The sequence below is a fragment of the Crinia signifera genome, chromosome 2, assembly GCF_055691185.1.
Source record: "Crinia signifera chromosome 2, ASM5569118v1, whole genome shotgun sequence".
NCBI lineage: Eukaryota > Metazoa > Chordata > Amphibia > Anura > Myobatrachidae > Crinia > Crinia signifera.
In genome coordinates, this window is record NC_139218.1 from 119,248,262 (window position 1) to 119,261,443 (window position 13,182).

A 13,182-nucleotide genomic window follows, 5' to 3' on the forward strand; every position below is an offset into this window, starting at 1 on the left:
TGATGGCTCAGTCACAGGGAAGTGAGGGAAAGGAGAGACACGCGATGTGCTGTGCTCTCCTGCCCTCAGAAGGGAAGCGGAGGTGGTGGAGGAGACGGAGGAGACAGAGACAGACAACCATCCAGCCAGCAGGGAGACAATGGACTCTCCAACAGCAGCAGGAGTAACAACGGTCAGTTGTGCTGCTGCTGGGAAATCGGGGGCATATGTGTTTCTGGCACAGTGGGGGGCATACCTGTTTCTGGCACTGTATGGGCATATCTGGCACAGTGGGGGCATAGCTGTTTCTGGCACTGTGGGGGACATATCTGTATCTGGCACTATTGGGGGCATATGTGTATCTGGCACTATTGGGGTCATATGTGTATCTGGAACTGCACTACAGGGGGCATATGTGTATCACACTCCCATTTTCATTGGCCACACCCTATGTGGCATGTGGCTACACCCATTTTTGGCACGTGCCTACGGTGCGCGCACACAGTACCGCCAGATTGTTTATTTAGAATGATAGGGAACCTTGGGCACTCCTGCTGTTGCTGAATGACACATCCCAGCATGCCCTGCAACAGTTTTAGCATGGCCAAATATAAAAACTGTTGCAGGGCATGCTGGGATGTGTAGTTCAACAACATATGGAGTGCCAAGGTTCCCCATCACTGGTATAGATAGTCGCTGAGTAGGAGGGAGCTGTAATTGAAGTGTGAGAGAAAAGGATCCTGCTCCAATAGCTTACAATCTAGAGGGATGGTGGCAAAAGATGAAGGCAACTTTCTTGAATGAACTCTTATTTATTTTGCTATGGAAAATATGTCCTCAGATTAGATTTTTTGTACCCAAGCACCTACTCTGATTCACGAGTATGACCATAAGTGGGTATTGTATACTACACCTCTATTATTATTATTATTATAGTTCTTATTAATTTTTTTATTTATAAGGTGCCACAAGTGTTTCGCAGAACTGTACAAAGGAACAGTACAGTGAGACAAAACTTTACAGTAAGCAAATAACAAAAATAGGGTACAGGTAAAAAAAAAATAAAAAGTGGCACAATTCAATACACAGTACAGCTTAGATGTACTGATGAAACAGCTCCCGTTAGAGCTGCTCCTGGTGATCGAATCGCAAACCGCCGGAAGGGGGGCGCGCATGCACGCCCAATTCCGATGGAGCCCTCCATTGCCCACTGACGCTCCTCCGATGCCCCCAGCTCCCCCCTAACCCTGCGCCGAAACGGGCAGGGAAAGTGCTCCACGCCACCGTGTTGACGGGGACAAGTGATTGTCTCACACACACGCGGGTCCCCGTCATTCCGTCAGATGAAACGCCTCTCCGCCGTCGATCCTCCAGCTAAGGGATCTAGACATTCCCAACGCTGGCTGAGAGGCACTCCATCTGTAAGTAGTGAGGACGTGATCAACGTACTACAGGTCTAGTCTCCCTTATCCATATATTCCAAAAAAAGAAATATTCTGAAAACTGTGGTTTTTCAGAACATTAATTTTATTTTAATTTTTTTCCTCACAGCCTCTTTTTCATACTTACCTTGTCCCCCGGTGTCCACGGCAGCCTTCGGAATCCTCTTCAGCAGCATCTCCGGTCCCAGGGGTGCATTGTGCGTGTGCGCTGGTGATGTCACTGGCGCGCCTGCACAATACACCCCCGGGACTGAATATGCTGCTGAAGAGGATTGCGAAGGCCGACGCGAATGCCTGAGGACACCGTGGACATCGGGGGAACAGGTAAGTATGAAAGAAATAATATTGCCAAAATCCAGAAAAATCCCTTATCCAAATTGCTTGCTCGTGGTTCTGAGCATTTTGGATAAGGGATAATCAACCTGTGCTAGGGGCTGGTTGCCAAATATGGAGATGAGTATGTGGACGAAGATGGTCTCTGAGTATGGGAGAGCTGTAAGTGAAAATGTGGAGAGAAGAGGGCTTTGACAACAGAAGTTTACAATCTATTAGGAAGCGGAGACAGACAGATTATATGAGGTGCATGCATGTGGAATCTGGCTTGATAGCAGGTTGTAAGCAGGCAGAGATGTTCAAGGCATGAGGTTGGAGGACCAGCCTCAGCCTATTCAACGTTCTGGGGGAATCCTCGCCGTCACAAGACAGCGAGGATTCCCCCAAACAGCGAGACCCGCGGCTAATGCAGTAAACCTGCTGTATTTAGCCGCGAGCCTTGCTGCTTCTGCAGCTGCATACACCGATTCCCCCTCGCTAAAAAGTGAGGGGGAATTGGTGTATGAGGGGGGTGAGTTGAATACTGACAGGCGAGCGGTGATAGCGAGTAGAAAGCCCTGCTCGCTGTCACCGCTAGCCCACGGCATTGAATAGACCCCAGTGTATATCATAAAGGTGAACTAGATAGGTTTTATAATAAAAGTGTTCTACTGTTACATACATGAATGCGCCCATCTTTGATTGCTGGCCCATCTTCTGCAAGGCGGAGAATGAATAATCCCATGTTGTACTCTTTTCCTCCACGGAGGCTGAACCCAAAGCCTCTAGGTCCTCTCTCCAGCTCCACAGGATAGCAGCCCAAACTCTGAAAGTAAATGAATAGATATAGTTACTGCACATGAGATTTGATAGGGATGGGTCCTATACAAGAAATGCATTCATGCTTCATTTGCACACAGCCTGAAGATGATTTTATACAATAGGTTTAATAATTTTAGGCACAAAACAAAGTTTGTGTGCATGGAACCATCAGAAAGACATCTCAACCTGCACTGCAGGATTATGGTCACACTATTGGATTCTTTAAAACTGATCAGTGGTCACAACATTCAATAGATCTTATGGTAAAATTACAGTATATGTTAAGATTTTTCCATCTCCATCCTTGGAATCAGATCAGTTCGAGGTCAGTGGGTCTATTTATCTATTACGGCTTACACGGATTTGCAGCAAACGATCATTACAAGATTAATTCAATTCCGAATATACTGTACGATCCATACCTCTGTACTTGAGATATCTGGTTAACCCTTTATTGCGATGTGTCTTGAAGAACATTGTCTGTGCGACTAATCGATAAATACTCCAAGAGGATAATAAGCCCTATGGTTTTATTTTATTTGTAATTGCCTTAACCACCCTTCATTCTATGGCTTTGTGAGCATAACAAACAAAAGCTTGTGCCATAAAGTATTTCCCTGCAAATCTAACTTTAGAGCAGTGGTTCCCAAATTTTTTGGGAATCACGGCGCCTTAGAATAATATAATTTCTTTCACGGCACCCCAGAGACAAGCTTCTTATTAGGAATTGTGGGGGGGGAAAAAAAATTGTGTTTATAGGTCTTCCATAGGGTCAGTAATATGGTGAAGGACAGGGTTTGCTTCGGTTTGTCTACATGTTGTATAACGGGAGGCAACAAGCACTAGTCTTGTGTATTACATTAGCCTTCCAGAACCATCATTCCAAGGCACGCCTGCAAGTGTCCCGAGGCACCCCAGGGTGCCAAGGAACACAGTTTGGGAACCAATGCTTAAGAGAATAATTTGTTTCAAAAATGTCCCCAATCATACTGAACAAAACAGCCCCATTCCAGTACATTCTACACCCCTCTGTTCCCGGATGTAAGTCATTATGCTTGTTGATTCTCAGTCTGTTTTCACCTCAGGTCAATTACTGCACCTCATTCACAAAACTCACTGGATGAGCAGTGATGGGAGCTGCAGCGCCAGGCCCCCTCAATGAAAAATTGACCCCCTGAGACATCAAGGTACACGACTGTGCACTTTTCTCAGCAAACAATTATTATATTGTATGTGTAGATATTCAAATACATTGCTTGGAATATGCCTGTAAATGCCCTTCTCTGTTAACAAAGTCACAAAATGGGTCTTATTTAAAGAGTATGACGAAACCAGGAGTCTGCCAGGTTTGGTGCAAAATCCATGTCCTGAGTGGAACATCTGTAAAAATGCAAAATCTCCAACCAGACTCGGACTGTGTCATGAATGGTTCACCGGGGGGGAATGCAGTGGAAGGAAGTGGTCTTAGCACCTTTATAAGTATATACAGTAAATATTGCTAGTGCATGAATGATAATGTACCATATAACAGCAGATTACTAACAAACCACCAGGGAAAATACACAATAGTCCTGTGCAGTATAATGTATAATACAAGTACGCAGTCTGGAACCTGGTCCCTAGAGGAGAAGGTAGGCCCGCAAGCATTGAGGCTCACCTAGAATTTCCCACTGTACCCTTGTGGGCCAGTCTGACACGGTCTTCATCAATGAAAGCCAAGCTTGTCTTTATCATTTTAAAATTACTTCTACTGTTCCATGATTGAATGCTATATACTGGACCATGCATATCTGTGGTGATTGTGGCATGTGTGTCCAGTGAGTGTAAGGGGCTTGGGGGGGGGGCAAGGGATATAGAAGGTGAATAACTTTTAATATTGATCTGGCTCTGTCAACCCCTATAGCCAAGTATACATCACTGTAAAAAGACAATGTGGAATATACTATAATATCACATTCTTATCAGCTATAGGTGTAAGGAGATCTCACAGAAACTGGTCCATGACAAACTATGAAAGCAAAAACTTTGAATACGAAGCCCTTAATATTAACAATACAATGATTGGTTGGAGATGCAGAACAGGCACAAACTAGCCATTAAACTGACAGAAAAAAACCCCACAGAATGCTATGAATATATGAGATCACATGTATAACATACTTGCTTACTTTTGAAAACTAGTTTCAGGGAGATTATAGTTGGTAGTAGAATTTTGCACATCGCCACATTGAGGGAGCGTGTCATGCTCCTCCCAAAGGGCGTGTCTAGTTCCATATATGGAGAGATTGCGAAAAGAGATTGTGAACGTGGCACCTAGAAGCATGGGTGTGTGCCACTACATCTGAGAGGAATCCTTTAATATTACTTATATCCAAATGTAGAGGTGCCCCAAAGCAGTAAGTAAGAGATACTACAGTATACTTGGTCCAGTGCTGGGAAATGGTGCTGATGATTCAATGTAAATGTATCTATCATTCCTTTTATTCCCAAAAATGTAACAGTGTAATGTGGGCTAGGTTAAATGAGGGAGATTGCTAGACCAATGAGGGAGAGAGGGAGATTGCTGCTATTTCAGGGAGTCTCCTGCAGAATGCAGGAGGGTAGGCAGCTATGATGTATAAGCAAGTGGAAGATACTTATTCAGGACAATCAATTTAGGGTTTGTGCACTTGCTGCACAAACCAGCCAGAATAAAGATATGTATTTGGGCTTAGTTCCAGGTACAGTATCACAACTTAGAACAAGATTTGCATTCTTGTTTATTTGTAAAGTAGAACAAACAACATTAGGAGACTTTATTCATCATTGTTAATGCTCGCCCCATTACTGTAGACGTGTGTATTGATTTACAGGAAAGAACAAGCAATAAGCAGCCACAGTTCTTAGTAGGAGGAAAAAAAAACATGTTTGCATTTTCTAAACAGCTAGGCAGATAAAGGAGGACATGTGGATATCCAGCTGTTATTCTAGTAAGTCTTGCCATAAGGAGGATGGGATTTGTAGTCCCCAGCAGCTGGTGGGCCACGTGTTGCATAGATCTAAACTATAATAGCAAAAGGTTATGTTTCCTGGGTAAGGCTGCGAGGAATGAGTTGGCTCACACATCTGCTTCCACTACAGGATATTGGTCAACATACGCAAGAGACAAAGAAAACATGAATTTCGCTAGTATCCATTAAAGCTGTAATAAAAAAATAAATAAGATCTAGTATAATTGTTTATGCTGCAGTCTCAGACACCGACGCGGAGCATAAACTATTTTATGATTGCTTCCTCTACCTGGCACACATCCCCTGCATTGAAATTACATTGCCAATTTATTCCCAATACAATTTAAGATATTTTTACTATGACATAGTGGTTTCCTATTCGATATATAAACCAAAGATTGCCTATGTACTATGGGTGTCATTTTTTTTTAACATGTATACACATTAAATAAAATATAACAGACACCTTTCTCCAATTTTTGGACTTATTGCTGCACGGGTAGTGTGTGGAGAATGGAGAAATGTAAGGAGGAGCGGATTCACCACATACCCACTCTCACTGACATGTACTTAACCACGACCATGGAAACATGGAGGGTGAGAGAGGTAAGGGAAAGAGGAGAAGATGCAAGGGCAGAGTTCCCACAAGGCAAATTAGGTGCCTGACTAGGGCCCATGACCGGGCTTCACAAAATCGGACCCATCTACGATCCACCACAAAGGCTGACTAGTTCAATGTAATACAGAGGTTCAGACCAGTATCAATATTGCAAATACTGGTGCTGAACTCCTCCGCAAAACGTTCCCGGAGTAGCACTGTCCGACCACCACATAGTGTCAGGTGGACCTGCCCCAAACTCCTAGAGCCCCACTGTCTGCAGTGCATGAGAGGGCCAATTGCCTAGCTCCTGCACAGCAGGTTCTTTTCTGCCATCAAATTCTATGTTTCTATGAACCAGGTGGAACAGAGTTCCACCACCTCTAATGTGCGTTGGAACTAGTTCAACCTCTGCATTGGCCCTGCACAATAGTTCTAACAGAAAACAGGATTTTGGTACTCACTGTTAAATCCATTTCTCCGAATCCACACGGGACACTGGAGTGTAGACTTTACATTGGGTATGGAAGTGTATGGAAGCTGGTACTTAAAAATTATTTAGAATAGTGTGGCAGCTGTTCCCCTCTATATCCCTCCCCAACTCAGTCTTAGTAAACTGTTTTGAGGAGAGATTGAAATTCAAGAGAGAAGGAGCAAAGAGACACATAAATCTAAAACAAACAGGCGTACACAGAACAATAATAGAACTACAAAAAAAAACATCACCCAAGCAAGAAGAACAGCGCTGAGCGGGTGTCCAGTTTCCCCTGTGGATTCAGAGAAATGGATTTAACGGTGAGTACCAAAATCCTGTTTTCTCCTTCATCCAACAGGGGACACTGGAATGTAGACTTTGCAGTGGGGATGTCCCAAAGCTCCCATCCTGGCTGAGAACCCTGCAATACTACATGGCCAAACTGGGAAGCAGAGGCCTCAAAGGTGTTAAACCCATAGAAATTAATAAAGGCATGTTGCTGCCCAAGAGGAGCCAACTGAACCAGTAGAAGCATTTTGTCACAGCAGCCTGCAGAACACGCTTATCGTCTAAAACTGGAAAACCCATAGCAAAAAACCTTGGGAGCTGGAGAAAAAATAAAATCCATGTATCATGGAAGGATTCTGTCCAAACAGCTTGAAACACCTGCAGATGGGCTCCCACCGTTGGATCCCTCAGGGGAGGAAGAACCGGACCTAGAAAATGTGAACTGTTGGGGAAGAGTCTTCACAAAATTTTCTGCTATCAAAAGCAAAAGTTGGCAGAAAAGTGTCAACTGAAATCTCTTGTCAGGATGCTGCCAGGCAGATTTAATTCCTCTGAGTTAGGGAATACCGCAGTCAGTTTCTTTTTTTGCAAAAAATTACTGTTTGGTCTGACTGTCTCTAACCTTTAGTACCTGGCAAACAGCCAGAATCAAAGCTTAAATTCCCAGAGTCTGATTCTTGCTCTGCTGAGCAGACATCCTTTTCAGACTCCTGTGTAAATTCTCCTTCCTCCAGGAGAGGGGGCTCCTCCTCATCTGATGCACCGAAGGCAGAGGCCTCATTATAGATAAAAAGGTGAGGGTGTTAGAAACTTTGATAAACCCACTACTGATCGAACCAGAGCCTGGGCCTAGGCTAGCTCAGAGTCAGTGAAAGCTGATAGTCTAGAAAATGTCCTCTCTTTACAAGAGGCTTCCAGTTCTGCAGACAGGTTAGACATAACCTGTGTGAGCTGGGATGCCCAAACAGGAGTATCCTGACTAGGGGTCTGCTTATAAGAATCACATGTTGCAGACAATAAAGAACTTGTGGACTGATCTGGTATAAACTTGTTTAAACATTTTGTACAAGTGATAGCCTTCTGAGCAACTTTTGAACCCTTTCCAGCCATAGTTATGCTGTTAATAAGGACACAAGAGACAAACAAACACTGAGAAGAATATAACAGTGAAAGAATGACAGGCTAGATACAGTACCAGAAGGGCAGGAGAGAGGGCAGAGGGGAGCAGTTCCACAATGGCCCTAATAGGTTTATAGCAATACTACTAACAATGGGCACACAGACAATCGTGTGCTAAATCTCTCCAACCAGTTATACACCACTGTAACTTACAACCTTGCTGTAGTTGCGCAGCATAAAAATGCTGTTTAGTGATCAGTGCCGTCCACCAGCAGCAGGATGAAACAGCCAGCATATCACACTACATGTTATTCAATTATTCAAAATGGCCACCAGCACTCTGACGCGCCAGGGCTGCAGGGAAGCAGGGGGAAGTGGCCACTGGAGTCTAATTCCACCAGTTACAATGTCACCTTTTTCAAATCTATTACTGACAACCTTTTGTTAACGTAGGGCATCCCACTAACCGGGTGCCCTGCCCATACTCACAAGCTGCCATGCTGCCAGTGCGGTCAAGGCTGGGGTCTGTGAGGCATGCTGCAGGCAGCAGCATCCAGAAATCCCAGAGACAGTGGTCTCAGAGCCAGAGACTCCTGCGCATACCATGTGGCGGAGTGGTCTCCCCAGTAGCTCCCCCGGTGTAGACAGGTAGAGCAGCCTCTGCATTGTCCTCATCTTCCAAATTCCAAGAACGTGACCAGCTCCCACAGTCAATAAATAAAAACTGAGTTAGGGAGGGGTACAGAGGGGAGCAACTGACACACTACTCAAATTATTTAAAATGCCATCTCCCAGTTACTATACTTCTATACTCACTGTAAATAATACTTTCCCGTCCTCTGCTCAATGAAGGAGAAAAGCAATATAGTTTGCCAGGGGGTGCCAAAAACGCTACCACTGGCCCTGACTCTGCCTAATGGGGGGGGGGGGGGGGGGGGGGGGGGGGAGGGAGGGGGGTTAATTAGATGGCAAAGGGAAATGAATTACCCCACCTCTCCAGGACCACTTTAAGCCTTGATGTACATGGCTTTTGAAGGTAATGTCGGTGGTGCAGAAATTTGTTAGGATCTCTTGAAAAGGTATTTTCAAGCAATGTCTGAATGTTTGGAGACTAGATGAAAGCCTTCTTAAGCGAGGGAGAGCATTCTACAGGGTTAGTTCAGCACAAGAAAATGGAAATGGGAGCAGGTAATATATGCAGATGAGAGATGCAGACCTTGTGCAGAGAGGAGAGGTCCATTTTTTAGATACTTGAAATACTGTAAGCAGAGAAATGCATGTTGGTTTATGCACTTCTGGACTGCTGCCTTATATGTAAGGCAGAAATATTTCAAACAGAATATTGTAAAATGCAAACAACTGATGTAAGGACTGACAGTAGGGCAGGAATGACAAGAGTGGAGCAATAGTAGAACAATGTTTTATTATGCTGCATTCATAACAGACTGCATTGGGGAATGTCCGTTTAACCCTTTAAGTGCCAACATCTCTGTGAGATATGCTCAACATATCCGCTAAAAATTACAGCGCTGCTCACATTTGTTATATCAATTCAAATAAATATTTTTGTGTAAAAAAAAGGATTATAGTTCCTGTATAAGGTAAACATTACAGGGCATTAAGATGAATAAAAATGTCTGCCTGTCAATTTTCACACCTATTTTGACAATGGGTTAAGAGAAGACCAGTAAAGACATTATTGCAATGGCCAGTGCAGGAGATAATGAGGCATGAAATACATTTTTAAATTAATCTTGCTTATTTTCCAATGTCTATGTTCTCCATAGGTATAGGTAGTAGCGGAAAGATTGGTAAAATACAGTATCTTCAAATCCCTGACATGGCAATCCCAATCATTTCTATGTTGTAATCAGTAAATGAAGGATTTCACACATGTTGGACTTTGCAGATGATGTGTTCCAATCTTCAGCAAAACAGGGAATCCCTGCAATTAGCTGCAGGAATTTAGAGGCATTTATGACAACTGTCCATAAATAATTACAATTGGAGTTATAGACCATAATATTCATGAACACTCCTGAATCACAACAGTGCATAGCAAGGAATCTGGAACGTGACAAATACATGTACTTTGTAAGAACAACAAAAAATCTTAAGAGGTCTCAAGTGTTAAGCACACGATGCAAGTAAAGAGACAGACTTTACCTGCGAGTGACGGCTTCCAGAAGGCAGGGTGAGGGACGCCTCGGGTTTGTGATCAGCCCACAAGAATCTGTATGGAGCCGAAAGGTCTCCCTTACTGCCATCCGCATCCAATGTATTTCTGCATAATAAAAATGAATGACTGGTATTTATTGAACATAAGTCTGCAGCGGTATGACTGTACATTACAGTATGTCCCTTTCATTCTAATTTCTCTCTGGTCATATTATCTTCCATCGACTCATCAGAGAGAGAGAGAGAGAGAGAGAGAGCATCCGGTCATGCAAGCATATTAAATAATTAGCACATAATCTTAAAACACATTACAGTACCAGCCCTGCCTTCACTTAGTAAAGTTGGACATTTTGTGGGCTCAACAGCTAGCGCTATTGTCATGTGACTAGATTTCTAAAGACTGTATTCCCATAAATATTGGGCTAGCACACAATGGCTGCTGTACTCTGCACTAAATAAATGGACAGTCAGCATTCTCAGGGGTACTAGCTCAATCGTAAACATTCTTTATACATTATTTGATTTTGTGCTCTGGTTCAGCCCATAAAATGGTTGCTTTAATCATATGCCATAGTTTTGTCATTAGCTAATACAGGTTGAGTATCCATTATCCGTATATCCAAAAAACTAAATATTCCGAAAACCATGCTTTTTCAAAATATCTTCCCCCCACACCTTTGTCATACTCACTTCGTCCTCCGGTGTCCATAGTGGCCTTCGGAGTTATCTTCAGCGGCATCCCAGGTCCCAAGGATGCATTGCGCGGGTGCTCCGGTCACCGGCGCATTCGCGCAATGCATCCTTGGAATCTAGGAATGCCAGTGAAGATGACTCCGGTGCCCGCCGTGGATGCCAGGGGACATCGGGGGACCAGGTGAGTATGTAAAAAAAGTACTCCCTTATCCAAAATGCTTGTGGTCCCGAGCATTTAAGATAAGGGATACTCAACCTGTAGTCAGTAATCTGCATTCCCATAAGGAGAGGTTGTGAAAACAACATTGCTACATCTTTAAAATATTAATAAAATAAAATGGCATAAACTATTTCATGCTATACATGGCAAATCTACGATGGGTAAATTCAAGTCACCAAGTAAAGCTGACAAAACAAGTATGCCATTTGCACTGGAACTGAGCTATGAATGACAGCTCCGATGCATTTGATGGGAACCATAATACTCCTGTAATATAAGATACTTTGCTGTTACAGTGGCCAGAGACACGGAGAGCTTCAATATGTGCAGCTATGGATGAAGTAACAGGGCAGTGGTCCCGATTCAGAGCAGCTGTGGTTAAACATGCACGGAGGTTTCATGAGTTACAACGCACCAACTATTACCTTCTGTGATCTAGTGCTGCATTTGAGGATGCAGCATTGGAACGTCTATGTGGCCATAGGATATCCGAGTAACCCTGAGGGTACTAAGGATTAAAGGTTGAATCACGCTGAAGACTCATACTTGGCGTTGGCATGCCTACAAAATGAGGCTAAAACATTCTCCGTCACTGTCCCCAAGTGGCTGAAGCTTGCCAGGAGTCTACGGCACTGCGAGCAATGTCAGCAGAATGATGGACAGTGCAACATACATGCACGGGCGGATCTCAAATGATTGGGAGATGTGCATTAACGGCTAGTGTGCATTAATGCAATGTCTTGCAGTTCTAAGTGCCAGGAACCTGTTCTTGTAGTTCCCAGAAGGTTGTAAACAAAAAATAAATTGCAATCTGCAGAGGAATAATTTAATTATGTATGGCAGGGAAAAGGGCCAAAAGTTCCGCAAACACAGTACATGAGCTATTAAAGATTCAAATTATAATGTCTAAGGTATAAGAACAAATACCAATTATATGCAGAGTGTGCGACTAGGAAGAGAGAAAATACTGCAATAATAAAGAGGAGTTCTTATCACTAAAGCAGTCCGGAGCTCTGTAAATGTATATAAGGATTACACAAGGTTATGTATACATGCATAGTGGCAGATTCAGTCAGCTGCCAGGGTACAAAGACCAGTATGTGACTGGGCACAGAGCGGGTTATTCCAGGAGGAAAACATTTCTGCTCACGTCTATAGGGCACAAGGAGCAAGTTAGGTTTTCAGCCCGTATAAACCTGCTTATTATTAGGTTATGAAGTACCCATGAAAGCTGGTGCCTAATTGAATCTGCATCATAGGGGGTTATTCTGGTTCACTCTGACAAATTCATTCTTAGATGGACAAAACCATGTGCACTGCAGGGGGGCAGATGTAACTTGTGCAGAGAGAATTCAATTTGGGTGGGGTTTTACTTCAAAGTGAGATCTATATTGCAGTGTAAAAATAAAGCAGCCAGTATTTTCCCTGCACAGAAACAAAAAAACCTCACCCAAACCTAATTCTCTCTGCACATTTTACACCTGTCCCCCTGCAGTGCACATGGTTTTGTCCATCTAAGAAGGAATTTGTCAGAAAGAGTGAACCAAAATAACCCCCATAGTGACACATCTAATGTGATTAATATCAGCGTTATTATATATATGAAGGACATAAGGGGATCGGTTGTAATGCTATAATTAGCTTTTGTATTTCACAGCGGCAACTCCATAAAAAGATGCAGAAGCATACAGTACTTATTGCCAATTACAATTTTGGTGGCATTTTGTTTTTCTCTATATAAAACACATTATATAGGGGTTCAGAAATAGCATTCAAAGAGGTAAATTTAATAAGATGGGAGTTCCATTAAAAATGGAATGTTGCTTATAGCAACCAATAAGATTCTATCTATTTTCGAAGGTGCTCAATAAAATACAAAGTAGAATCTGATTGGTTGCTATGGGCAACACTGCATTTTCGATAGAACTCCCACCGTAGTAAATTTATCCCAAAAAGTGGATTTATTTTCAAGAAAAAGCCTAGACATTTTTTAGTGGTGGAAGGGAGTGTTCTGATTTTATTAAAAATCATGTTTGTATTTTGCGAATTAGAATATTTTGTAAATT

At 43.0% G+C, this 13,182-nt stretch overlaps 1 protein-coding gene across 3 annotated transcripts in view; it reads right to left on the reverse strand.

Moving 5' to 3' along the window:
* The window catches only part of MAGI3 (membrane associated guanylate kinase, WW and PDZ domain containing 3), a 344,066-nt gene that overhangs the window by 9,274 nt on the left and 321,610 nt on the right, over positions 1 to 13,182 (reverse strand). For all 3 annotated transcript variants that reach the window (XM_083172771.1, XM_083172770.1, XM_083172772.1), the window contains 2 exons: positions 10,192 to 10,309; positions 2,416 to 2,559 (listed from right to left, as the gene is read on the reverse strand). In XM_083172771.1, coding sequence (XP_083028897.1) covers positions 2,416 to 2,559; positions 10,192 to 10,309 — 262 coding nt within the window. The remainder of the gene's footprint in view (positions 1 to 2,415; positions 2,560 to 10,191; positions 10,310 to 13,182) is intronic.